The 27,274-nt window shown below is 50.3% G+C and overlaps 9 protein-coding genes across 9 annotated transcripts; 5 read left to right on the forward strand and 4 right to left on the reverse strand.

Annotated features, from left to right (window-relative positions):
• Nucleotides 1–559: 559 nt before the first annotated feature.
• On the forward strand, nt 560–2,866 carry PG985_006709 (uncharacterized protein; the record flags this gene model as incomplete). The annotated part of the gene is made up of 6 exons (XM_066826478.1): nt 560–600; nt 690–835; nt 886–1,449; nt 1,496–1,880; nt 1,937–1,963; nt 2,011–2,866. 6 exons carry the CDS (start codon nt 560–562, stop codon nt 2,864–2,866), a joined length of 2,019 nt encoding a protein of 672 aa, XP_066686085.1.
• A 1,274-nt stretch (nt 2,867–4,140) lies between these two features.
• On the forward strand, nt 4,141–5,235 carry PG985_006710 (uncharacterized protein; the record flags this gene model as incomplete). The annotated part of the gene is made up of 1 exon (XM_066826479.1): nt 4,141–5,235. The coding sequence occupies one exon, from the start codon at nt 4,141–4,143 to the stop codon at nt 5,233–5,235; it is 1,095 nt and encodes a 364-aa protein (XP_066686086.1).
• Nucleotides 5,236–6,463: 1,228 nt separating this feature from the next.
• PG985_006711 (Esterase lipase thioesterase) lies at nt 6,464–7,465 on the reverse strand (the record flags this gene model as incomplete). The annotated part of the gene is made up of 1 exon (XM_066826480.1): nt 6,464–7,465. One exon carries the CDS (start codon nt 7,463–7,465, stop codon nt 6,464–6,466), a length of 1,002 nt encoding a protein of 333 aa, XP_066686087.1.
• Nucleotides 7,466–11,912: 4,447 nt separating this feature from the next.
• On the reverse strand, nt 11,913–12,547 carry PG985_006712 (uncharacterized protein; the record flags this gene model as incomplete). Its single annotated transcript, XM_066826481.1, has 2 exons — nt 11,913–12,431; nt 12,479–12,547. The coding sequence occupies 2 exons, from the start codon at nt 12,545–12,547 to the stop codon at nt 11,913–11,915; spliced, it is 588 nt and encodes a 195-aa protein (XP_066686088.1).
• A 1,925-nt stretch (nt 12,548–14,472) lies between these two features.
• On the reverse strand, nt 14,473–17,136 carry PG985_006713 (uncharacterized protein; the record flags this gene model as incomplete). Its single annotated transcript, XM_066826482.1, has 3 exons — nt 14,473–15,101; nt 15,150–15,403; nt 16,307–17,136. 3 exons carry the CDS (start codon nt 17,134–17,136, stop codon nt 14,473–14,475), a joined length of 1,713 nt encoding a protein of 570 aa, XP_066686089.1.
• A 465-nt stretch (nt 17,137–17,601) lies between these two features.
• Nucleotides 17,602–20,294, reverse strand: PG985_006714 (YDJ1-mitochondrial and ER import protein; the record flags this gene model as incomplete). Its single annotated transcript, XM_066826483.1, has 3 exons — nt 17,602–19,187; nt 19,235–20,191; nt 20,270–20,294. 3 exons carry the CDS (start codon nt 20,292–20,294, stop codon nt 17,602–17,604), a joined length of 2,568 nt encoding a protein of 855 aa, XP_066686090.1.
• A 196-nt stretch (nt 20,295–20,490) lies between these two features.
• PG985_006715 (uncharacterized protein) lies at nt 20,491–21,102 on the forward strand (the record flags this gene model as incomplete). Its single annotated transcript, XM_066826484.1, has 1 exon — nt 20,491–21,102. The coding sequence occupies one exon, from the start codon at nt 20,491–20,493 to the stop codon at nt 21,100–21,102; it is 612 nt and encodes a 203-aa protein (XP_066686091.1).
• Nucleotides 21,103–21,710: 608 nt separating this feature from the next.
• PG985_006716 (uncharacterized protein) lies at nt 21,711–22,289 on the forward strand (the record flags this gene model as incomplete). Its single annotated transcript, XM_066826485.1, has 1 exon — nt 21,711–22,289. The coding sequence occupies one exon, from the start codon at nt 21,711–21,713 to the stop codon at nt 22,287–22,289; it is 579 nt and encodes a 192-aa protein (XP_066686092.1).
• Nucleotides 22,290–26,433: 4,144 nt separating this feature from the next.
• Nucleotides 26,434–27,105, forward strand: PG985_006717 (uncharacterized protein; the record flags this gene model as incomplete). The annotated part of the gene is made up of 3 exons (XM_066826486.1): nt 26,434–26,908; nt 26,962–27,015; nt 27,074–27,105. The coding sequence occupies 3 exons, from the start codon at nt 26,434–26,436 to the stop codon at nt 27,103–27,105; spliced, it is 561 nt and encodes a 186-aa protein (XP_066686093.1).
• Nucleotides 27,106–27,274: the final 169 nt, after the last annotated feature.

A 27,274-nucleotide genomic window follows, 5' to 3' on the forward strand; every position in this document is an offset into this window, starting at 1 on the left:
TCTCCGGAAGACCCAGCTCCAAGTCTCGTTGTACTGATCGGATGTCGTCAACGTCCACCAACATGTCGGCGCACGAAAAGAATATCGGAAGGGGTTTGCCTTGACTTTCATGATGACGGTGAAGTTCCTCTCCTCCTTGGATCTGCCGTTCTTCACGCGACCACCAGGATCAGGATTCCGTGCTGCCATCCCAATTTGGAGATATCTCTCCCGAAGTGCACGACACGGGCACAAGCAGAGGCAGCCGTATCCTCCCAATTGTTATACCCCTTCGTCGATGTTTTCTGTTTCTATGCATATGGCCTGGAAGATTTGGATATCATTGCCAACCATTTGGTCTTGTTAGTTGAAACAGGCCAGCCGACTCCGCGCCTGGGCCACCATCCTAAGATACTTATTGTGCTTGCTGGCCACCAATGGGCAGCTCAGGAAAGAAGAGACCATGCGATTTTTTCCTCCAGTATTCGTTTGACTACATACTTCTCGGGTGCTTTCTTTCTCGAGCTGCCTGACGCCAGCCATGCGAAGTTGTCCTCAATTTTGCTCAATCATGCCCAGGATGCCCGCCAACAGCGGCGCGAAGCAAGGGCACTCTTCTCAGTACGACATCTGAATACCCTGTTCAATCGAGCGCTCGATGGGTTAGAAAGGTTCCCATGCAACTCATTCGACTGCCTCTCTGCCTCTAGGCAGGACTTTCCCGTCAACCCAGACATGGCAAAGCATATGATAAACTTCATCACACAAATACCGGCGGCGGGCCATTTGCGCACTTTTGCAGCACCAGTACTGGCCTCAAGTATTCTCCTTGACCAATACCCCCCTGGGATGCACTGTAAGCAACCAAAAACTTCTCCGCCCGAACTAGTGCTGACATCTCTGTAGTATTCAAACCTGCTGATGTGTTCCAAAAGCTGTACAGTAATATTTGCCTGCAGGTAGGGAAGATGGCCTTTCGTAAAGGCCGGCCAGGCGGTCTACTGCTTCCGAGCGTCTTCTCTAGTTCTGTTCTAGTCAACCTGGAGTCACTATTTCTAGAGCTCCTCAACGGGCAGTCAGCGAAGGAGATACACCAGGCTGTGCTCGCGAAATATGCCGGCGCGTGGAAGCGTATCCGAAGTAGGCAGTCTTGCTTCACCTGCTTCTCAGCAGCACAGCATACAATGGAATGCGGGCACACTATCTGTGATAACTGCCTGCAGGTGTTCGGCGAGTCAGAGGCTCGTGATCCATTGCTATTCCGCCTGCATACGTGCAAGCTCTGCCAGCAGCTGGTGGAGATAGTCGTCCGGGTTCGCCCTCCGACAGCAGGGCACGGTATTTTGTGCATTGACGGAGGTGGGATTGGCGGGATCATCCCAACCACTATCCTCGAACTTGTCCAAGACCGCTTGGAGCTACCTATTCCGATCCAAGAACACTTCAGCATGGCATACGGCGTGAGCGTTGGTACGTCTTGTGCCATCTTTTCTGTTTCTGACTAACCGTGAACAAGGTGGGTTGGTCATTCTCGGCCTGTACGAGAAAGGCTGGTCTGCGGCTACATGTTCTCTAAAACTGCAGTCGTTGGCAGAAGAGGCGTTCCATAGGCCAGCGAACTTATTCGCTATTGCGTTCTTCCTGTTCAAATGGGCCCAGCTTCTCCTCTTCGGTCATTTGTACTCGGGAAAAGGAATAGAAAATGCACTCAAGGGAGTGTTCGGCGACAAGAAGATAGCGGCGCCATCGTACGCAACGTCCATAGGGACAAAGATCGGGATTCTAACTGCGAGTATTGACCCGCCGGTAACCCATCTTTTTACTAATTATAATGGAATGGGCGGCCCACGATCTGGCTACGTCGTAGCTGCAGATTGCGACAAAGTCAAAACATGGGAAGTGTACGTCAGCCTGAGTTTCTCAAGACAGGAGTTCCAGTCTACTGACACAATAGTAGGGCGCGAAGCACATCCGCTGCTCCAATGTAATGCGACCACTCTGGTGTTGTAGCTCCTTGCTGACGGAAAGCAGGTATTTCCCGTTTTACCACCTACCAGGAGTTGGTATACTTCAAGATGGCGGCGTTGTACGAAACAACCCTACCGTGATAAGTCTTGCGGAGTTTTCGAAGCTTACAGCGGATGCCACGCTGGATTATGTGATCAACCTGGGCACCGGCTCACTCTCTGAGCAGGACATCGTTGCTGGGAGACAGGGCGGACGTTGGCGCACGAGCTGGCTCCCCCGGCTTGTCTACGCTTATCTATCTCTCCTAGGTGGCCAAAGGACTTGGAACGACGTTTCGTGCCTAGTGAAAAGGGGCCCACGGGAAGGCGGGTACCACCGACTGGACATCAAACTGGAAGGCTCCATCGCCCTGGACGACACCACCTCGATGCCTTTGCTGAGATCTCTGGTTCTCCGAGATGTAGGTTTGCGAGCTGTTATTGAGGAACTTGCTCAACGTTTCTTTGCAGCTCTGTTCTACTTTGAACTGAGCGCCATCCCGACGAAGTCGCGGTCCCTACTTCATATTCAAGGTCGAGTGATGTGCACGCGAAAAGCCGGGGACCCGGCGCTACCAGACATCCAACGGCGCTTAAGCACTTCTTTTCTATCCATCAACGGCAGAGAGGAGCGAGCAGAACCGACCCTTGATGACCATGGAAATATCCAGCTAGTACTCGATTTTACCGCAGACAGATGCATCGACATGGGGTTGAGGGAAGACCGGGCCAACCCGCTGTTCCCCTTGAGTGGTGCTCCATACAAGGTTGGCGGGTTAGTGGCAAAGAGTGGATTGTCGGCGGCCTTTGGCATTCGTGCCCACAAGAGAAAGGCTGATTCTGTGATGGGCAGCCAGCCTCGGCGAAGGAGACTAAGCTAAAGATACATCATTCGCATTCCTGTGGAAATGCATCAATACAGTACATGTAGTGCGTGTTTCAGCAGTTATTTCAGAAGATTGACCCAAGTGCCAAGTGCTTCACCCCCCGCATCTAAATTTAGTGATCAGGAGGTAGCGGCCTGATTGGTTGTTGTGGCTCTTTGACTCGATTGTCGAGCGCAAACATCCGCCCGTAAGGCGCATAATTTGCTCGATGTTTACTGGGTCAGGCTTCTCGATAACAGCTGATCGGAATTGCCAGCCGCGATGCTGCTGAGAGAAGATAAGGCCAGTGAAAAGACTCGCTGCTGCAATGGATCAAGTAACGAATGGGGACAAACACTGTAGCGTTGTCGTTCCGTTTTTGGCACCAATCAATCGAGTCTGTCAATACACAGGATGCTGTTGTACGACCTGGCCCAAATGTGGTGGGTACGTGTAGATGTCTCCGGCGGGCTCGAGAGCTCAAACGTGCAGTTTGAGGGGTACATCTCCCGCACACATTGTTGATGTATCCAGGGCCGTCTGATTGTGTACACGAGGTACGTACTCCAGAACGGATCACCGGCACCCGCGCTAAGAATGTGCGTCCCACCCGCCCCTGGACTGAGACTATGGACGGACTGCGAAATCCAACTGCCTACTCGCCAATCGCTACCGCCTACAGCATGGACGTCCCACGTCCCACATGCCCCTGAATCGCTAAAAACCATGGACGTCCTGCGTCCAGAACTGCGTCCCCAACCGCCTACAGAATGGACGTCCTGCGTCCCCAACCGCCTACAGCGTGGACGTCCCACGTCCCACATGCCTCTAGATCGCCAAAGCTACGGACGTCCTGCGTACTTACCTCAACTTCCTCCATAGAACGTCTGTTCTGCACCCTACAACTTTTTTATATCATGCAGGATCTGAGCAGTGCAAAGTCGGCTTGAAATGAACAACGCGACCGTCAAGTACTATCAATGCAAAGACTGCAAGCAAAAGTTGCACATCAAAGCACGATGGAAACATAGCAAGCGCAACAGCAATAACGTCTCCCCTGCGAAAGATTTCGCATGAAGAGGCAAAAGGGCCCAGATGGCTGGAGATCTTTATCTTGCGACTGCGAGCTTCTATTTCCCAACTACCGGGCTGTCATTCGGCACAGCTCATGTGAACACGTCATTTGCCCTTGCGGCCAAAGGCTGTTGAGGTCTCGGGCCTCCGCCCATTCAGCACAATGCGTGTCCGCGATACAGAACACGGCGACCACGCCTACTGCATTTCACGTGATGGTAACATCTCAGGCCATTGCAAGGGCTCGGAATGTCTTCAATACGGCCCGTCACGCACGCGCCGACTTGCGCGAGCAGTACGACGCGATCTTGCGGAACTGCAAAGTTGGAGCCCCCGTGACTGCAGAGGAGTATCTATCACGCTCCTGGGAAAAGAATAAGCCTGTACGCAATTTCATCCTCTGCTCCCACGACGAGGCCCGTCGGATTCTGAACGTATCGACACCACATCTCCCGATGGTCATCCCCCCGGAGCCCCATACGAAACACCACCGCCTTTCTATGGCACAGTATCTCTTATACCTACGGACAACACCAGAAATAGATATACACGATTTCAATCAGGATCGATCTGATAGCCATTTCGATATCCCCAAACGGATGGGGTCTGCCGCCGCAATTGACCTGTTCGAAGATACGTCCAAAGGACCTGTTAATCTGCTCAATCTAGGCCGTTACAAACAGAATCCCGTGCCGCCATGCCTAAGCAACCTAGCCCCTTACCAAGTCCTGGAGTTGGTCAAGGAGAAGCTCGAGAGTGGTAAAAAGTCTCATATCCAACTCTCAGATCTCTCCGAATGCACGGCGTTTCAGATTTGCGGAAAGCGCGGAGTGTTCTCGCTGCCCCATATCGATCATCTCGGTGTGTTAACCACCGTCTTCAACGACGAGGGCGAGAAACTCTGGCTCTGCTGGCCTGGAGTAGACCCTCGTCAGTGGGCTACTTCGGGGAGATCACCAAGTAAGCCCTCGTGTGCGTTGTATCTATATCCGGGTTGCACCTTGATCCAGCCCCCCGGTACTATTCACGCACCCTTTTCGATGACTAACGTCCTCATGACGGGGACGATGCATTGGGACAGTCGAAACCTACTCCAAGTAATGGAGCTCTCAAAATTGAGCACTGAGTTTGGGCACATTACGAATGAGGGTCTTCCCCGCGAGTTCTTGCAGAAAGCCCGCCTCATCGAAAAACTTTGGAGGAGAGGTGATCCAACTTGGCCATGGCCACCGCACGGCCAACTGGAAACATACGTCCAGATACTCGAGGTCAGCAGACTTGTCTCCGTAATGTTTCGGTTCACTCTCTAACTTGCTTCTAGTGGTTTAAGAAAGGCTGCAACTGTGCAAAAAGGTGTGGCCCACGACGATGTTCATGTAAGGGCGGATGCAATGGTCGCTGTCGTTGTGCGTGCTGTTAGAGATGGCTAGGCACTTGATCCAGTGACAAAGGTTCAAGATGGCAAAGATGGCGGAGGAAATTTTCCATTATATCGCGACATTAGGCGTGTGGTCAGCGATGGGATCTGCATCTTCGTTCCCATCGCGCCTTGTGGCCCGTTCCTCACAGGAACCCACGGGGCCACTGGTGCGAACTCGTCTTGTTGCATTGAAGAAAGTGGCCACGCAAATACATACATCTGTCTCCTTAATGCCACATGAGTCAAGCCTACTGGCAACTAAACACTTCCTGGCCGCCTCACTTGGCAGTTCACGAAGAAACCCATCTATGACCCGCTAGGAACCCAGCCTTTGAACGTGACCTCCATTGGATTCTTGCGCGGATGCTGATTTCTCCAACGCTTCAGGGCTCTGATTCAGCCCGGTAATGCATTTCTCGGCGGCTCGGCGTAGAGCTGGTATAGTCTGTTGACAAGTTTGCTTGCGGGTTAGCAGATTCCCCTCTTCAGAGTGTAGCGTATTGGATGCTAGACCGACTTGTCCTGAGCTGGCCGCTTTCGCCATGGCACTTTCCGGGTTAACCAATATTTCCCATGACTCCTTGACGATGGGACATGTAGGCATTTTGTCGCGGGTTTGAATGTTATTAGGACTTTGGTGTTTGTTATTCATTCATGTATTAGAAAGAGGGAAAGAATAACAATAGTTGATACGCTCAGAGGAAAATGCCCGTATATAAAGTTTATTAGAACCTTCGTCTCCATCTATCCTTGCACAATGCCCTTGCTACATCCAATTCGCTTGATAGGGGCTAGATACCTATGGGAAAGAAATGGACTGATGTATCATAGCCGGGGGGTGATATATACACCCCAGGGTAGCGTTCCATATGCCAAACGGTGTATGGCTGAAAGGATGGGTTCGATACATTCTGCACCTAGCTTGATTCAGCACCCCATCAATATAAGCCATGGACCTAAATGGCTGACCATGTTGGTGCCCTAGCGACCACATATTCCCATTTACCGCTGCATATGTACGAGATTGGAGAACCGTTAGTCTGCCTGACGGTGTTCTATCGTGTCCAAGTAATGAATCTGTATAAGAGAATATCGGCAGCTGGAAGAGCTGACATGAACTATACGCTGAGCTTTTCCTTCATCCATGCTAGTCTCCACGCTTTAATTTGAATCGAGACTTCCTCCAAAGGTAGCATAGAATCAAAACCATGAGGAACCCCGGTCACCACCTTGCACACAAAATCGTCCCTCCCTGCTTTTGCAAAGAACTCTACCACCTCATCATGCAGTGGATCCATTGTGCCTACATAGCCCGCAGTGGGAGGAAACCAGGACTTGATATCTTCTGGGTCTGCTTCTCCGGGGGACACAAAGGCGGAAACATTTTTCTTGTCTTTGATGATTGCATCCCAAGCTAATCTGCAAAATTGCATATTGCAGAAAGGTCCGTTCTTGATCAAACGCTTCATAGATTCTGAGTCACAACTCCAATTCAGCATAGGGGCCTCGAGGAAGAGCCCGGCAAGGACCGGCAAATTTGGTAGCCTTTTCTTCTTCTTCTGAGCCAGCATCAACACAGTACTGGTAGCAAGTGTAGCTCCCGCCGACGCGCCGTACAGTATCATACGTTTTCGGTCGAACACGAGTTTGGGATTGCTCCAGGCCCAGAGTAAAGCCTCGTGACAGTCCTTTGCGAGTCCGTCGTTGAAGTTCTCAGGGGCCCTTCCGTACTCAACGCTTATAGTAATTGCGCCTAGAGTCTCCGCCCAGGCTTTACTATTCTCGGAGAGCCCGACATACCGATCAGAACCCGCCATCCCACCGCCGTGACAGAAGATGATGCAAGGTCGGCCCGAAGTTTCGTGGTCCTCCGGTGGTAATACGATCGTAACTTTGACATCGCCTTGTCTGGGTTCTGACCGTGGAAACGAATCTTCATTGATCCGAACGATACCGTCGGTATGTAATTGTAAAAGATCTTCTTTAGCCTTCTTCTCCCCGGCCACTCTAAATTCGCGGATGTGAGCGATAGAATTTGTGAGTTTTCGTGGCCATGATTTGGTGGGCCGAAGCTTGTCGAACTCGGCTTGGAACGCATCCAGCAGCTTGTGCTCTTCCATAACGTTGCAAGTTGGTAGGAATATGTCTCTGCTGAACCGGATGTCGTGGGTGGATTTATCCCGCAATGGTTGCTGAGAAGTGATTCAAAGAATCTAGAGGGTATCATTATGTCTCATTGAAGAGGTCAGAAAGCCGTATTTATAGGCTCTTAGTATGCACTAGGTAATATGTGTTTGATGTCATAGAACGTGTGTATTCCCTTAAGGACATCATTCATAAGTGTACCACAAATCCACCTTCCGCTGCCAAATATCCTCTTCGCTCATGAGTCCGACTTCCTTGTCAGCGAAATACGTGGATCACATTTTACTAGCTGTCGGCACTTCTCGAGTACCTCCCATGATTTCTTGAATCGATTGCGAATAGTTCGCTAAAAGTGTCAACTTCTGATACAGAAACCGGGAGAAACTACGTACGTGCATTGAAAGAGTCGGAGACGGGGAAACGTTGTAAACCTGAAGTGAAAGACTCCCATATAAATTGAATAAGGCCCCGGGCCTTTTGATAGTATAAGTTGAGTGTTGATGTCATAACGACGTGCTGGTTTCCGTAAGAAGATTTAGTGTCAGTTTGGATGATGTGAACAGATTGATATCATATCATTTACTATCGAGACTGCTCTAGATCGGTGCGTGATCCATCTTAAATAAATGGCGGTGGTCTACGTTCCACAACAGGATCTCATGTATTGGCTGCTAGATTTCTCTTGATCTCCGACCGTGCCGCTGAGAGACGGGATACGTACTGTCATGGTTCGTTTCTTCTATACTCAGTTCCGACATGGTACAAGTCTGTATGGACGCCCCATGTGACGGAAGTGAAATACAAACAGCTACTAATGGAAAGTACCCCGAACTCAGCCAATCTCCGCTAGCCACACGCCCAGCCTTGACTGTCTCCTAGGACTTTATCGATGCGAGTTGTTTATGCTTGTGACGCCACCAGCACCTCAGCTTCTGAGGTATTTCCAGCCTTCGTAGTAGGACAGGCCAGGTATAGCTGAGTACGAGCTCATGTGCCGCTCAAAGAAGAAGAACAGGCGTCGTTGAGATCAGGATGCTCCTGAGAAAGCATGAGTCGCATATCAAGTGAAAGTCACCTAGCTGCCAATTTTACTTCATTGACGAATAGAAAAGCTACTAGTAAACGGTGGAATGTACCCGGCCCCTAGACGAACACCTAAGTCCTTGACCCATTCGCTCGGTGAGTGGGAGAGCGCATCCAGATGCGAAATAGTTTTATTCATCGCTTCAGATTTGTAATGAAGCGTTGGATTGGAGGACTCTGCCAGAATTGTTTAATCCAATTCTTCACTTCATCTTCAATAGGTGGGTCGTCTCCTGATAGTAGTGTCTTACCGATTGAAGAAAGCATACGTCGAGACGTCCGGGCGACGGTCTGATTACCATTCTCAACACTACTCTTGCAGTCTTCTACCTGGGCTGTTGTAAAGAGCTCGTAACCCAGCTCAAGAGCCGCCTTTCCTATTGGTAGTGACATGGCTACAATGCGAACAATAGACAGGGGTAGATATCCTGCTTGAAGCTAGTCGGCTAGTAACGTAGTGAAAAATAATCTGTGAGTTTGAGAGGCTGCTTATTCTAGAGACCTCTAGGCTTGAGAAGAATGAAGAGAATAAGAAAGCAAAATATCGGTGGCTGGTTTCACAGACGTCTCCCTTGGCCTTATATTATCTACTTCCCGCTGTTGCCGCCCATGGCTTTATTTCACTGGTGAAATGGAAATGGGAGTTGCATGCATATACGAATGGCCCGGGTATCTTCGTTTGCTCCAACCAATGGTGTCGCTTGGTGCGCCAACGTAATGCATGAGACTGCTCCTATCAACATTCCAACGGGCCCCTGGACAGGGGCGCAAGGTTCAGGGGGCTGCTGAGACGGCCCAAGTTGGACCACAACAGGCTGCTGATTTCAGTGGAGGTGCGTTGGCACCATATTTCCTCTTCCTCCATGGGTAACAGCTCTGCAGGATGTCCTATTGGAGCGAGATGCGTTGAGGGGAAGGGGAAATGCCCCCGAATTGTGCAAACAGTTTTACACTAGAGGCCTTCCAAGAGTAATGGCACCCATGACAAGTAATGACCTACCGGAATTCACATCCGGCATCTGTCCCTTTATCTACAGTCACCCCCATCCTCCTAGGTATATGCCGGCTTCTGGAATGTGTCTCAAAAGGGTGTGAACTTGTAACAGAAGATTCCATTTGGGTCCAACTCCTCACCGATCCCGTTTATCCTGTCTGCCTCTCGGCGCCATGTGACGCTATAAGATGTCATAGGGAGATTATTACATGAACACACCGGCGCGTATCGACGGACCAAGTATGTTACTTGGCGTGTCAGCAGCCCCTAGTCTTATTGCCGCTCTACCTGGCCGGCTTCACAATATTGGATGCTTTCGGCAGCAGTCGCGAAGCGGGTCCCACATCCCGCTCAGCTACGGATGTCTCTTCCACCGAGATTGCCTCTACCTCCAGTGTCACCCTTTTCGTGAACATGTCCATAACTCTGACTGTAGATACCCAACATCCGCAAAGCTTGTCCATATCTGAATCGATTGACATGACATCTTTAACAACCAAGCTCACAGCACTGCTCGGTATATACAGCACTGCCAGAAACCAGAAGAAAAACATGATCGCGAACCATACTACTTTTCGAGCAAACTGGATAACAAGAAGCCGTCTAACCGAGCATCTATACGTCTCCCTTGCCTCAGGCCAAGGGAGTGGCGGCATCTCTGTCTTCCTGCCACTAGCAGGACCCGAAGAAGTAGGCTGGTTCTCGACATCTTTATTGAAGAAACTGCACAATTAGCATTATATACGTACTGAATGCTAATAGAAATACTATATAAAGATATTAGAATTTAAAAACACACTTACTATGACTCATTGGCAAGTGTTTTATTTGTGAATAGCACCCGATTACCTGCCAATTCCCCTGAAAACTTTCGTGACGTTAAGTTGACAAACGAAACGCCACAGAACCCAAGTAGGCCATATGTTGGACCGAATGTCTGAACCAGGGAGTTTGCAATCATAATCAACTTGAATACACCTCGCAGAAACGTGCCGAGGTTGTTGCTCTTTTTCAAGGCTGCTTTTTCCTCATGGTTGAACTTGTTGGGGCGAAGGCGGTCTTGTATATAGAATTCCGTGATTCGTGTGCCCATGAGCCATGATTGATCAAACAAGCTGTCGACAAACAGGCTGATTACCATAACTGAGCTGGAAGCCCTGTCATTGCCGAATTCTTGCGACATCAGAGGAAGTAGCACCCGCCGTACACTCGCCTGAACTGTCACAAAAATGAAAGACAAGACGACCGCTGTCCAGGCGTGCGACTTGGCGATAAGATACAGCCAGGCATGTAAGTTTCCGGGTATCCTCGTGGCCTTCCATATCTCCAATGACTTCAAAATCCAAGAAAAGCGTGTGGTCGGGAAATCAACCATATTGCTCCAGTTCGAGGAATCTTGCCCGGATTCGGCGGCCACCAAAGTGGCTTTTAGGATGAAAGCTTCCGGTGAACTGGATATTGGAATCGACAGAACTGTCGACTGGCGGCGAATCTGGAGAATGTATCGGGGAACCTGAGGAGACAGCACAAAAATGAAGACTGATAGCTCCAGGTCCTGCCCCTCTCTGATGTTTTTCACAGATGGGGTAACTGAATGGATGAAGTCCTCTTCTGACGTTGCTGCAGGAATCGGTCGTAATCATGTGACAGAATTCTTTGACGACACAAGCCGGTCCAAGCAGTGGATCATTCAAAGTTCATCTATTTATACTACGGGCTATTCTGAAATCTGATCGTTGTCGGTTTGAGGGGAAGTCAGGTAAAAGCTGCGTATTGATTCATTGGCTCTCTAGATAATCCCCAACTACTTCATGTTCATACAGGAAGACTGGGGTAAATGCAGGTCAACAAGCACATCAAAGCCGCAGCTTCTGCAACGTTACGCAGCATATGCAACCGTCACGGTGTACTTGCGACAGCACGAAAGGTAGCAACCATTGGCTTGCAGAACACTTTCGTCCCACCCCCCATTGAGTCTGGGGAAAGGATAAGCGATTATAACGCGAGATAGGAAGCTATTGTGATTGGGAAGGTACTTACATGCTGCGTACTTGACTGCAGCGCATTGTGAGTTCTCCGAGGGGGGTTTTCACCTGCTCGTATCGCTTGAAGACTATCTATGCGGGAAATGATATAGTGATGTCGATAATCACGCATCGCACTTAGTAGTGGGGTGTAAGATCAATGGACTAAGTGAGAATTCTAGAAGTTGGGTGTCTATTGTATCTATCTCAGCTATGTGCATCCCTCCCCTACCGCCATATATGTGCATGTCCATGGATTGGACTCATCATGAGTAACAAAATCTCGAATGTTGAATACCCGCTTCCCTTTTCCACCAGAGGTCACACACTGTCTGCTACAGCTTCGCATATTCTCTCTCGCATTTCCGGATTCTCGCTCCCAAATACGCGATTCAAAAATTTTGCCACGTTGATAGCCATCGGGACATCAAATTGACAGACATTGTCTCGATAATAGTCTTCGAGACCCTTGCCATGCCTCCCGGACAGGACGGCGCTCACGGCGTTTGAGACGAAACGCTTGCGAGCTTGTTCGGATGCTGAGTCTATCCCGTTCTTCTTGATCTCGGTCTTGGTTGGAAGCGACACATCATATTGAAGACCGCTCTTAGAGGCAAGTTGGAAGTGGAAGCTAATGTCGGTAGGGCATTGGACCCAGCGTTGGCACATTGCGAGTTCAAGATACTTCCCGTCTTCGGTTTCCCCCACAATGTGTAGTTGGGGGTAATTCTTCATAACGGGTTGGAGATGAGATATGTCGAATCTTGAAACAAAACAACGTTCCCATTTTTCGTCATCTCCTGGCTTCATGAGAAGTTCTTGTGGTAGTTGAACAGTTGTCTAGTAAACATTAGCTCCGTGCCAATTCGATCTTGGGTTTGATTTACCTGTTGAAACGAAATCCGTTTGAAGATTTTTAGGGTTCGCAGCTTTCGATAGCCGAAGGAAAACCCCATTTGGGCGAGCGTTGAAAGGCGGTGAGCGGTACGAAAAGAAAAATGCAGACTAATAGCCGGGAAGAGAAGGCAAGCAGATACTTCAGGTTTGTGAGCAAGGCACATCTGATAGGAGAGGACTTGCGCCATTGCTGCATGGCCCTGAGGATGACTGGGCTTATATCATGTTGCGCGTGGCAAGGGTCGACTGACTGCTTGTCCAAGAACAATCAGTTGCAATTGTATGTCAACAGGGTCTGTTCGATATGTTCAGGGGAAGGTCGCCGGGACTGTCTCCCCGTCCCACCCTTGCCCCAAAAGCGCGTTGGTCTGGATCGACCTAGCAGCGGTGGTCAGGTACCTAACGAGTATGTAGCAGACGCAGATCTATCCCTATCTGAGGGGTCACTTCAACTGACCCCCTAATTGGAAAGAAGACCCCTTCCTGAACGCGATTGTCGACGCCGACCCATACAAATCCAGCCGCAAGCCATACAGGAGGGTGGTCAATGACGATGTTTCTTGGGATACTGTGGCTTGCATGTTCAATTAGACTAGTCGCTGTTGGAGTTGTCTTGAGCACTGGCCTCGTATTATGCAAAGGACTCAATACTCAATGATCCCCTGCTCTTCAGGGGTAGGGTGGAGACTCCCAAGTGTTTGCTGGGAAGGGGAGATAGATCTGTTCTACGCACAATTGACGATGCCGGCTTGCGCTCTGACCTATAGGAAATGTTCCTTTGGAGGAATAGCCGCGTGCGACTCCACAGGGACGAATACTCTCGTCTCTCCACCTAATGACCGAGACGCATTAGATCGAACCAAGCGGTTCGCTTAGGAGACGGGGTGAGGCCCCCTTGTAATCAGGGGGACGGGAGCATTCGTCCCTGCGGAGCCACTGGGTTCGGGGACGAGAGCATTCGTCCCTGCGGAGTCACTGGGCGGGGGAGGAGAGCAATCACCTTTTACTACTACGGCCCCCTCGTGTGGTTAGCACGCGAGTTTGCTACTTGTAGAGAAAATGAAGCGCCCTGGTTCGGGATCAAAGGAAAAACAAATATCCGGCGGGGTCTTCTTACAGAGTGGCCTCTACGGATGGCCACAGAGCTAACTGTGGCCTCTACCGAATGACCCCGAACCACATATCATGATCGATGAGAAGCTTGCATGGCGTCAAGTACATTCAATTTAGAGATTGCTAAGCAGTCGCTTGAAGACGATGGCTATTTTGTTCTACAGGATTATGACGTTGGAAAACGGGTTGAAGATTTTCACTCCGCGGGTCACCAATACGGCACTGTATCTGCCTTAGAACTCCTCGTAGAGCCCGTTGTTCGCGATATGGTGAGCAACCCCTAGATATACCCAATTCAGTATCTAACCATTCCAAGAGGATTCAGAATATCTTGCACTCCTTTTCTGATGTATTCGTTCTCGGGCATTCCCTGAGGTATGCAGCAAGGCCTGGGCATATCTTTCGTTTCTGGGTTGGTGGCCCTGACACTTGTCTCCTGCTCGTGGTTCAACAGTGGACGAAAGGATCCCACGTGAAGTTCTGGACTGGGTCTCACAAAGCTACGCTCCCAGTGGTAGAGCCACACAGCCAACAAGGCAAGGGTATTGACCCTTTACCTGAAAGTTCTGAAGATTCGTTGGTTAGAGCTGGTTGTAGTCCTAAGGATATAAAATTCCCAGAAGGCGCCTTGTGAGTAACATGTTCACCTTAACCTAGGTTTATTATATACTAAGACATGACAGGGTCATTGCAGATGCGCGGCTTTGCTTCGATCAAGTATCGGGTTTGGATTTTGTCAATGTCTTCTTTCCCGAAGTAGTACTTTCTACGCTATCAAGGCCGCCCTTCTCCATGCCGTCGATGGTACTGCCTAATATACCTGAAGTTGTGCAAAAGGTTAAGGAGATGAGGGATAGAAGTGGTATTCGGATTAATTTTGAAATTGAAGGTTAGGGAACTGTATTTGGTATGGGTAGTTCATAGCACCGTAGATAGCAGGTGGTGACAATTGCTGTTGTAAAGCCAAAAATTCCAAACCTTCACCCGTTCCGGTTCCTCCAGTCCCAAAATGTTGACTCTGGATGTTCAGAATGCCTTCTTCCCTCACAGGCGTTTCTCCGTCCACTCGGCTATTGAACATGTCAGGGACATCATCATAAGTATTTGTATCGCGATGTAAACTGGCATGCCGAAAACCCTTGGTCGAGAAGGTATCAGATATATCACAACCCATGGCTATGACTTCGTTACTGGACGCCAAAGGTTCCATGCTAGACGTGGACGGGCTAGGTTGTTCTTCGCCTGTAGTTGATTCTAGTTTGCGTTTCCGGGAAGTTCGCTGTGAAGGCTGCTGCGCATTTCGGGAAGCACGAGGTTTGGGTTGTGCTTGAAGTAGCTCTTGCAAGATACGATTGAGTAGTTGGTCGCATTTATCCCGTAGATACCTAGAGTCCAGCTCGTCCTCAAGGTCTGTATGTCGCTTAGCATGGCGAATCCATTCGATTATGGTTTTTGATTCAAAGGATGAGCATATTGGGCAGCGTCGCTCCCATGGGATATCTATGAACAGTTAGAAGTGGAAACCAAATGAAGTTTATTACAGCTTACGAGTCCCATAATGCTCACGCAGGGGAGCTTGCCTGTCGACTGGTGTTTTTGGGCAACCCTCATATGGGCAATGGTAGCCCAACTCATCTTTGTGCTTTTGCAGTCCGGTTGTGTCCTCGTTAGGTAGAGGGATATCGTCTGCCCTGGAATGAGAGAGGTACTGTTCAAGACGTTGAACCATGCGCAGGTGCAGTTCCCGGTCGAGTAAATTCCTAGTCTGCTCCGATTGCACATGGGCCTCGAACTTGTCTTCACTATCAAATCCAGCCGTACAAGTGCAGTGAAATGTGTATTGCGACATACTCTGCAAAGCGCGTGTGAGGTGTGGAGAGAATAGGGAAAATACATGTACATATGGCAATAAATGTAATTCAGCTCATGCGTGCCGACAACCCACCAGATCTGGTAGTTGGTCGGTCGGGCCTTCCCGGGTGGGTATGCCTGGATACGTGTACTTAGATGGCAAGGCAGGTAGCAATCGGGCCTTAATTTGATAGAATATAAAATATATATGAACACGAGTAAGACCTCTTGATTTATATTTAATTATTGTCTTCTTCCAGGCCATTTACAAGCTTATTCAGCTATCTTTGATTTGAATATCTCGACATGAATTGCAACAAATGCGACCATTGTGATGGTTCGGGCTTCGTAGGCCCAAAGAAAGATGTGAAATGCACTGCTTGTAACACCAACTAGCAGGTGAGTAAAAGAAGCAATCTACAGGACTTTGGCGACTGAGGCTGATAGGCACCCCAGCTGGGTTACGAAAGCAAACGAGATATGTCTGCATATATTATTCGCATATGTTATGCACTGTCATGGCGATCAGAGATGTCCCTCTCTCAGGAATCCCCTGTGTCCCCCAGTCACTCTGGACATTCAAATGCAGCTGGAGGCACATCGTTGGCAGTTCCCTGGAAGGGATGATGTATCCTTCTCCCTTATTGCACCTAGATTAAGGGCCATTTAATACATCTATAAGTAAAAGATTCATGCTATTGAGCGCTATCGTGTGACTGTTCGGCCGAAGTCACCAATGTACCCCATGCAGTTTGTTTGCAACAGTTGTGGCCCCAGGCCTGCATTCCAATTCAATAATCAGCGCAAAGCGATCCGGCTGAGTGATTTCCTGAAGATGCACCGTCTCCGCGTACTTCAAGGACGAAATATCGTAATATGGCAATCTGAAGGAAGACTGCCCCCGATAATTCGTAGTAGTTTGCACTGCTCCCGGCGTCAAACGGTCGCACTCTTCTCTCCAAGCTATCGTGGTGTGGTGGTGCCAACCTTCTTGGCCTCGATCCCATTGATCACCCCACTGTGTGGGGCACATTCTGATAACTGGGGGTCGCCCAGCACTGTTAGTTTGGGCCCACACTAGCTCAATGCCGTTCTCATTTGGTATGTCAGTTTGGCACCAAGAAACGACTGGGATGATTGGTTCTGGAACTCGAGTGTAGTGGGGGATTGGAATGACGTTGCTGTCCGTCCAGAACGCGCTCCTCAAATGCCGGGTGGAGCGGGACGGGCCCCAGAGAACATCCCCTTCCCGTGTGACCGTAAAGTACGCCCACGCATGGCTTCGTCGTCTTTCATTGAGCTCGGCATCTACGCCATTACGCACTCGAACCGCGAGCCAGACCCGGAGGGTAGAGTAACGCCTGCACGTAAGGGGATAGCGGAGCCTAGCAGCCCAGTCGTCCAGATCGCCGCCCACAAAAAAGGCCTTATGGCCTTTCGAGACCATCGTGTCGATCCATTGGGAGTGTTCAGGCACGTCTCGCTGCAGACAAACGAATTTTGTTCTGATGCCCGCCCATTCTTCGTTATAGTAAAGGCCGACAACAGCCAGGAGCAGTGCCGCGTCCGAGCCAGAAAGGTATGTCAGTATGGCTGTCAGGACAGGGTAACAACGTATGCAAGCGTCTTCGAGTCGACTCCGCTGCTTGATGCTGTGCTCTGAACGAAACACACTTTGAAGCATGTTGAAAAACATGTTGTAAGCGACGGGTGGGAAGTACATTGGCTGCTGCTGAACGCCCAAGCTGCTGAACCTGGCTTCCGTGGTAGTCAACACAAGGACATATATACCTCAAACATACGGGAATGGACGTCCACAAATGGCCGGCAAGTGCACGTTCACACTCAGCTTACCTGTCTGGAAACGTCCACGTCTGAAATCAGCACCACAGGACACAGTGCAGTGGCGATTCTTGCTGGCAAACTAACATTCCCATTGCCTAACCTGATTTCTTCATGGAATCACCTAAATAGTAACGGTAGCATGTATAGAAGAGAACCAGTATTTAAGAGAGTAAAGCGTGTAACAGTCTTGAGTTTCCTATCTAGTTCATACTAAAAACCAATAACTACCTAGCCCCCCAGGCCAGCTGGGACCCGAAATACATTGAACTATGCTTCTTATGATGGCTGCTAGAGATGCGCTCCGTCAACGGGGAGAAGGGGCAGGAAGAAGCCGCTGCAAAAGTTCCGTTTGTTGTGTCTGGAAATTTCCGAAGGCGATGCAGAGGCTTTTCATTGCATTGGCCAGTTCCGCAATTTCTGGATCGCGAGAACGACCTTTGGGTCTAGAAGTCATAATTCGACCACCGTTATGGCGCTGATCATCACTGTTATCGTAGCCACTATCATAGCCATCGTCGTAGCGATCGTCGTAGCGATCTTCGTAGCGATCGTCGTAGCGAAGATGGTTCTTACGCTGATGCTTCGGAAGTGGATGGACGAGCGCGAGCGAAACACTGGGAAATTGGTCCTTCCTCGCTCGGGGAGACCACGGGGGGATAATGTCGTTCTCGTCAAGGAACATATCAATCTTCTTGTCAGCTATTCTCTCCGTCAGCCAGCGGCGAAATGTTGACCGGGTCATAATGTGCACATCGTTTGAGCCATGCAACTCGACCCAGACCCAAGTGAAGCATGTTCTTTTCTCGGTTCCAGTTTCTGCGAACCAGCTCACGCCTTTTATTCGCTTGAAAACTTTGCGGCTTCGTTTCCCACAATAATCATTTTCTTCCTCTTTGATGTTGGGTAAAGTCGACTTGATGCAATCGGCCTCATCCTCCGCTTCGATCTCGGTTGCCCTTTTCGCGAGCAGTGGATTGGGTCCATCGACTTCGACGAAGAGCTTGAAGGGGTTGTAAAGTGGTCTTATCCCATCTTCTCTAGGTGGAGGAGACGAATAGGCCAACTTCCTGAGCTCTCGCGGTGGGGCATTTGTGGCGTCAGGCATTGTCGTGTCTCCTTCGCTATCAGTCTTCCTTGTGTTCTTGGCGTCAGGCGTCGCCGTGTCTCTTTTGCCATCAGTCTTTCTTGTGTTCTTGGCGTCAGGCATTGCCGTGTCTCCTTGGCTATCAGTCTGTCTTGCACTTGTGTTCCCGGCAGTGGGATTCGTCTGAGCGTGCTCCTTGGGCAGGGCCAGTATGTCGAGTTGTTTTCGTAAAGGTTTCATGAGCAGCTCCGTCCATTTCTCGGGCCACTGATAGAGACCCCGCCTCTGAGTCTTGACAAAGTAGTCCTGTAGAGCCTGTAGCCTCTTCTGGACTATTGCAGCATCAGTAACGCCAGACTTGTAGTACTCTAGAATGGACCGCGCCTGATATCGACAAGTCTGTATCTTCTCAAGGGGCACTGTAAACATGAGCGGATTGGACATTTTGTGAGTATTGTTGTTTTCTTTGATGTCCTTGTTGTAATTCGAAAGCCGATCGGAGATTTCGCCCGCCTGTATCTTGCCATCGTAATCCTTGAAATATCCCTTGAGGACCTTGTCACCCAGTTCCTGATGCAGTTTCTGTATGCGTTTCGGTGTCTTTGGGTAGGTGGTTTCCTCTTCTTCTTCACTGTCGATCTCGCTTTCGTCTTCATCCTCGCTATCATCGTCGGCATCGAAGGCGTTTGTAGCAAATTCCTCGTCAGGAGCAAATGGATCGATGCGTCTAGGGTTTCTTTTTATATAATCGTCGTGCTGCTTTCGCTTCCGCTCGTCGCAAAGAGCATCGGCCGCACAACCGATAACTTGGTACTGTTAGCTTAGGGTGATCTAAACGGGGTCCATGACGCACTTTTACTACATTCCAAGGCCTCCGTATCATTCATGTTTTTATCTGGATGCAGTGGAAGCATCCAATGTTTCTTGGCTTTGTTTATCTCCGCGGAACTGGCGTCCTGCTTTACGCCCAGTAGGTCGTAGTATGATGCACCCTCTCTCATAAGTCTCAGAACCCGGTTCTTCGCTCTTCGCTTCTGCTGGGGGCTGAATCGATGCTCGGCATTTCTAATATCGTTCTCCAGAGTCTTCGTGGCGGAAGATATCACCTTGTCCATAATGGCATCAAGGTGAGACTTGGTCTCTTCCTCGAACTTCCTGACCTCTTCCTCGGTGTACTTAGAGTCAGTCCTGCTTTTCTGAAGAGCCTCCAGCACTGCCTGATACACCCCATGCCGGAATTCCTTATCCTCTTTGCGGGCGGCAAGCTTCTTGTTCAAACTATGTATATCGTCATGTTGTAATTGGAGTCGCAGGTCAGCTACTTTTTGCTTAGAAGCCTCTTCAACGGCGGCGCGGAAATTTTCGTCAGCATCGTCAAGGGACTTAGACGGTGTTGATTCGTTGCCCTTGCCTGAGCCAGGGTCTGTCGCCCGCCCATCTGGCTGCGGTACGCTGGCGGCAGCAGCAGGCTTGTTGCTTGAGCCTGTGTTTGCCTCGGCCCCTTCCGAGCGCCCCGTACTGGACTTCGCAACAGCCTTGTCGTTAGAGGGCCCATCTGACTGCGGCGTGTTGACGCCCCCAATCTGGGGTACGCCTGGAAATTCAACAGACATATCGGTCGTTGTTGGATCTTGTCGTTCACCAGAGTCTGGATGTGTGTTCGGCCAGTCGTTTTGTTTCGAGTTGTCCTCCTGGTCTGACGGTACGTCTTCCTCAAGACTAGGTTTAGACTGGATATGCAGACCTTTCGATGGCGCAGAAAATGACATGAACGGTGACCTGTTGTACTTGATCATGCCCTCCGCTCGTCCTGCGCGCATTTATAGCGTGTGCATTCTAAATTTAGGGAGCGACTGCAGCCGTTTCCGTACAGGCAAGCGCCATCCACTTGCGGCTTCCAGCACGCGAAACATCCTGGTGTTTTGTCCATAAAACTCGCCTCTCGTCTGCCCCTAATCATCATGCGCATCTGCAACAACCCATTGGCCCTGATCCGACATCCAAACAACATGGTAAGTCATACCCAGCCCCGAACCCGACGGCCGGCCTGCTGATCCCGTGAAGGAACCAAAGAGAGAGTGTCTCGATACGCAGCCGGAGCCGGAGCCGATGGAGGCGCCAGAGCTGGTCGAGGTGCTGAGATACGCCTTGCACAGTACGAAGATGGCGTGTGCAGATGTCAACCAAGAGCTCCAGCGCTTTGGCCACGAATATACGGGACGGGTTTTGGACCAACAAGCCCAAATCACGTATCTCCAAACTAGCGTGAACAGGCTGGCCCAAGACAGGGAGGCACTCCAGGCGGAGCTGGACACGCAGCGCACAGACTACAATCTAGTCGTCGGCGACATGGTGCGCCTCGGCGAAGAGAGGCAACAGACCCTTGAGGAGAAGCAGCATGCGCTTGAGGAGCGCGACGCGGCGCTATTGGAAAAGGACTTGAACAGCCTGATGCTGGATCAATACCGCGACGAAACCACGGAAAAGCAGAGGGTGGTGGACGCAAAGACTGTGGAAATCGAAGGCTTGGCCGCGAGATTGGCAAACGCCGAGGCAGAGGTCTGCTCGCTGCGAACCCTATGGCACCAGTGCCAAATGTCTGGTGGGGAGTCGCTGATTGGCACGGGTGAGCGGGCGTCGTCTACGAAGAGGAAGCGGCGCACTCGCCGCAGGGCAAGGCGGGGAAAGGTCGGCCCGCCGTGCTGTGCGATGCACCACTAATTGGATCCAACCTTGATGGTTGATGGCGAAGGGCGTGGGGCGGGTATGGTGCGGGCCAAAACTGGCCTGCAAGGATGCAAAGATGTACAGAAGTAGCCGCGCAGGTAGCACACCTTCAATCTATTTTTAGCTCCGTGACTGGCCGTTTTTGTCCTGTGCAGCGCTTGTTCTGGATCTCACCTTGGTCCCCACTTCGTGTACTTCATTAGACACATCCGCTTCCCGTAAGTGTCCGCCGCCATGGACAGCAGACCTCAGTGTCCAAATTATGGACTCCCCAAGTGCCGCGACAGAGTACGGGTCTTCAGTTGTTACTGATGAGCCCACCGAAAGCTCATGCACTCCAACCCTGCAACAGATGCTCGTCCTAGCAGAGCGGGAAGCGAGTGGATACAAAAGGGAGCTTCCCCTCTGCAGAGAGTCCATTCGGCTAAGCGATCACCTACGGGAGGACGTTGAATATCTCCAGGCCTTGTTGCAAGTGAGCATCAGCAGCTTCCATGTCAGATGCGACAATGCGCAAGTGGGCCAGCGTGGGGCCCAAAGACCGCAAGCGGCGCTACAACCTGATGCACCATCCCTGAGAGAGCGCCTCGAATCCAAGCAGCATGAGCTGGCCTGCCACTTGGAGGAGCTCGCATCCTACGAGGAGGCCATCCAAGCAGGAGAGCAGCTACGGAAAGATGTCCAGTACGTGGGACAGCTGGCCCACTTTGCCCTTTTGCAACTTCAGCAAAGGCAAGCGAGAGATCGAACGGGCAAGACTGGAGAACCGGCACCCTGCGCTCCACCGTGGCTGTCGCGTGTCCAGCGGGCACCACGTCCCCAGGCCGCATCACCCACTTGCACCTGTGAGAAACATGGACCACCCCCCGCCGCCCCGTCCGGTGGAGCATGCCATCGCAGAAGTGCACGGGTCGTCGGTGGCCCTCAATGCGATGCGTGCGAACATGGAGTCATCCAAGGCAGAGACGGACTTATCGCTCAAGGAGATGGTAATATGCAAGAAGCAGGAGGCGAATGGTTACAGGGAAGAACTGATATTCTGCAAGAAGACTATCATGTCTGGTGAAGACCTGTTTGACGAAATGCAACGAGTGGATGAGCTTTTACAGCGCTCAGTGCATAGCTTCCACCTCACCATGAGAGGCGTGGAGCGGGCAGGCAGTGAAGCTCTCATTGATTAGGCTAGTAATAAAAAACGAAAATGGGGCAAATGAATAGTTGAATTATTGTTTCCGTCTACCAATAGAATGCGAACTCTTTGAGTGTCAGCCTTGTACATGACGCTCGCTCCGGCACTTCATCTCTGGGGGGGTTCCATACCCCGAGTTCCTAATTTCGACGGGCCACTGGTACCAGTCTATATCACTTTCAATGCTTGCCAGCCTCTGGAATTCGAACTGTTTGCATCGCTGGATTTGCTTGCATCTGTGTACATCCCATGCTTAGAATCTTGACAACAGTGGATGTGCCAAACGCATTGGTGATTCAACTTCGTGTCCGGTTCCGGTTCGAGGTTCTTTGATTTCATGGCAGAGCGGTAAGAGCCACCGCGTCATCGCGCAGCGATTTTAGGTGAAGAGGGGGCGCCTGGAGGTATGGAATGGGTGAACAGGATACCGAGATCCAAACCGGCGAACGCTTGGCTGGCCTTGGTGGAATATAGCACGAATGTTGACAGATGGTGATGAGCTGGTAGTCGTCGAATAGTCGTGGTATTTGATTGCTTCTGGTTCGTGGGTATGGTCTGAGCGAGCGTTGCCAATGGCGAAAGATCCGCCGTTTTGGGTCTGTTTATCCAATGGGGGAAGCCAGTCGGTGCTTTTCCTCGTTGGGTCGCTATAGGTAGGCAGAGAGGCCTTTTGATTCCTCTTGGACACTTCTCCCTGAAATATTCCATCCTTGCTGAGTTGTCCATGGTTATTGGAGTATCCATAACAAGCCGTATAAGCTATCATCGATACCTTCTCTCGAGCTATAGACTCTGATTCGTGGGAACCTATAGTCTTATATTTTTGCCCCCGCACAATAGCAGAGCACACATACTCTTCTCCATCGCGGTCAGGTATGTATTCTGGCTCCAGCCATTTGCGTCGATGGCAAAGACCTGAAGGATGTAAGCAATGAGGCACTTTCCACTGACTCTATAACCACGTTGATCGTGTTGAACCCACTAGCAAGATATTCTATGTAAAAGCCCTGAAATTGGCTCATATTAGTTGTTGAGAAGTGATGTCAGGCTATGTTTCTTCTCATGACAAATGATTATTGCGAGAAAGAACATCGCGCTTGCAGCCTTATATATGCCTGCTTGTGCTCGGAACACAATGTATTCTGCCTGTCTGCTCGATCTGACTACGTCCTGTTTGCCTGGAGCACAGCCTAACCGCCCCATTCTGCAATACGATTGTCTATTTATGAGGAAGGAGCATTTCCAACGTTGTAAGATTGCAGAAACCTCACAGGTTTGCCTCGTGATGAAGGGCTTAGTAAATACAGGGGGCGGAGCCTTGTAAGGTTGGTCCGTTCAATCAAAGCTATTTGGGGGATGGGATCTGTAGAGTGGTTGTATCACTGGGATCCTCAAAGAGGCCGGGCCAACACACATGCGCCTCTTATCACATCAAATCCAACAGGCAATCCGGAGAAGCAGGCAAGGATTCGGATTCTGTTGGTTGACACTGGCCATCGAATGCAGCTGAATTGAGGGCTGCGGTTCAGGGCATATCATGTTGGGTGGTGGCTGGGATGTATGCCAGCCCCGTAGAAACAGGGTCAACAGAAATCAGCCGACCGCAAACGGAGGGTTTTCTTTGATACTGGCTTCATTTGCTTGATCACATAGCCAGTTCTTTCACAAAATATAGAAGAGTCACAATCTCGAGGTGGCTCCCGCTGTCGTTTTACGTTACCACGGGCGGAAGCGGGCCGTGATCAGCTTCCAATGGCTTGGAACACGTTAGTCTACACATGATATACTGGCTTTCACGCGACTTGCAGCCTTACGTAAGAATCCCGTTAAACTGTGCATATATTGAAACTAAAGCGAGTGACTAAGTGAGGGGGTAAGCTAGCTAATTCCAACGCAAGAAACGGGTCAGTCTTCGGCCCCATGAACTGAAACGAGGCGGCCAGAATTTTCTGACTGATCCACGCCGAGAGCCTGTCGAAGATCTTGACGAAATGCTGGACGCTCGACTTCCAGAAGCTGGTGATATGAGACGTCCGGAAGGCGGGCCTGTGGCAGGATAGGGTTGTGCTTGACCATTAGGGTGTGGCCGCCCACGAATGATGGGTTGACCCTGAGTAAATGGGGGTCCTGCCGGACGGGCCCTGTTTTGCTGCTCCTTCAAGGGTATTGTTCTGAGGAGAAGTTGGCCCAAGTCAGTCGATGAAACCTCATCGCTGGCAAGCTCTGTTGGGAATGCACGTTGCAGACTGCCCAATTCCTGTAGGAGAACCAAAGCGCAGCAAATGCGTGTTTTTTCGTCGTCCGGTATCTCGACATCTTGAAGTTGTTGAGCCCCTTGTATGAGACCTGTTGGCGTGAATGATCCCGTCGATATGATGTTGTTTGGAATTGGCGTGACCTTTGGAGATAACCTGCTACTTATTTTGTTTAAGTAGAACGGCGCGTCGTTCTCATGGATCTCATGCGTAGGCGATGGGAATTCAAATTGCAAATAGCGCATAAGTGCGAATAGGTGACGAACAAAGTTTCTTTGGTCTGCTCCATTCCAGGGCGGATGCTGGCCGAAACGGCCTTCTAGCCAAGCCAGGTGTTTGGAAAGGTGTTCCCACCTGGAATGGTATAGAGGGGGTGACTTCTCGCACGAACCCTGTGTTGTTTGGTCCATGCTGGGTGTGAGTGGTGGGAGAAAAGTGACTGAGACATATGCCCGAGGCCACCACTCTCCTATATACGTGGTGCCTATTGACTTTGACAGGTTCGTTCTCCAGTAAAGCAGATGAATTGCAGAGACGAGGCGAGTTTCGGTGAATGAATAATCCAATAAGCTACCTTGATCCTCCAACTCTCTCTTCGCAAAAGGGGTATCCAGCGGCTCCGAAATCATGGGCGAACCATCTTCCATCCCGCCTCACTTTAATGTCCTTGCATCTAATAACTACCACTAGAAATCTCGCTTTTGCTACGTACACACCAAATCTTTTTGGCCAGTAACCCCTTGACGTGCTGTACAAGCTATCCCTCATGATTTCTCCGCCCAGTCCCGGTCAACACGGGTGAAAAAAGACGCACATGGATTTGCATACCATACGACGTATCGATCGCCCCACCCCGCAATCGCCAAGAAGCCTGATGTGAAGTTCTCTCCTTCCCCTTTTGCTAAGGCAGCGTAGTGCCACCCGCGTCTCAAAGTTTCACGCTATCACGCAGCTAGTCCCTTGTTGCTAAGGACCACTGGTAAGATTGCATATCAGACAAGCGACATGAATCTATTGGATGTCACTGCCCGTCAACCAGGGACAGTTGGAGAAACCGGGAAGCGGCATGCTGAAAGTCAGCTGAGGGCTTATATCGGCTACTCAAAATAACATGATCCCGGGGAAGCACGGGGTATATAGAGGCCACCGACGCCCGAGATGTATGACAGCCTTGTTTCCCCTGTAAGGCATTGTTGCGCATATCGTTTGGTTGCCTAACCTCGACAACTTCCAACACACCGCATCGACAAGGGTAATCATGTGTGATTATACACAGGTATGTAACCAAGTCCCCCTCGGTCAATACGTCTAACCAGTCACAGGTCGAATACTCTTGCGGGCATTTCCGTTTTCGCGTGCAGAGATGGTGCGCGCACTACGAGCGTACACACAGAGTGTGCCCGCCCAACATCACTACAGGAGAACTGAGGTAGGTGGTCGCGCTGCAAGACTCTAGCGAAGACAACGCTGACACTACAGCAGGGGTGATGAGCTATGCAGTAAGTCACTCGTGACATACACGTTTGCTACCATTAACACTCCCTAGGCGACTGTCGACCGCATAAACCAGCACTTTGGGAACATATGATCAAGAGGACTCCTGCGGCTAAGCAGTACATGTGAATATGTACGTAGCAATCTTGTAAATAAATTGTGGAAATGCTGTATCACAGAAGAAACGAGGGGTGTGGTGTTAGCTACGTGTACAAGTACCTAGTTTCTTGGCGGTAAGCAATGTAATGTCCCGGATGTTAGTCTCGTCTTGAGCACCGACCACGTAGACCGCACGGGCTCAATTTTAAATGAACCCCCCTCGAGCCGGGGCATCTCAGCCAGCCCCCCTCATCCGGATGATAGCGTGTGTTCCATTCACACGACGGCATGCCCGAAGAAGCCATGGCACTGCCCCAATGGACTGAGACTGAACTTCTTGAACTGGAAACACTCAGCATCCCAGTAATTGTCGACCGCCAAAAGAAACTGGCTGCTGCACAATGGGTGATCAACCTGTGCTCGCAGCTACGTACCGACATGGCCACTTATGCAACTTCGGAGAAGTTCAGCACGAACTCGCACAGACGACGAAACTTCGAAATGATGGTACATAAATTGTTCTTCGGAGAAGAATGGGAAGCCTCTATTCTTAGAACTATCAGGATCGATCTTAGATTATTGTGCTGTGTTTCATTTGTACCGGCACAGCTAAAGCAGCTCAATAGCCACGGTTTATCTGGACATTTTGGGGTACTCTTAGAGCGGCTCCTCACAGGATGGGAGGTACCACAGTGGCTCTTAGAAAGGTTCGAGCTGGTAGTTCGAAGGTATAAGGGCCCAATAGCGGAAGAGCTCTTGAAAGGTACGAGGTCGGCAAATCATGAAGACAATCCTGACTAACGCACGTTTGTATAGAATACGGCGAGTACATGGATTCTAAGCAGAAGACCTCAAAAGATACCCAGAATGGTAAGTCTTGCCTCTTTTTCTGCATTGTTCAGGATCTTGCGCTGACTTTTGCCTCTAGCAATGTCGATCGCCGGCCTCATTAATGCTTGAGAAAGTCGCAAACGTAAGCGTCGCTGGGATTGAGCAGAGATAACGCATACACATCCGAGAGGCCCTTCCAACGATCCAAACAGAGCTGTCTGAATCACCGGGATTTTGCGTTGATAAGCATGGCCAAAGTGTCATCATCCAATGAAAGGGTAGCTGTTGGCAGTCGACG

This window comes from Apiospora marii, assembly GCF_038362585.1.
Source record: "Apiospora marii strain CBS 49790 chromosome Unknown utg000004l_segment0_segment0, whole genome shotgun sequence".
NCBI classification, from domain to species: domain Eukaryota; kingdom Fungi; phylum Ascomycota; class Sordariomycetes; order Amphisphaeriales; family Apiosporaceae; genus Apiospora; species Apiospora marii.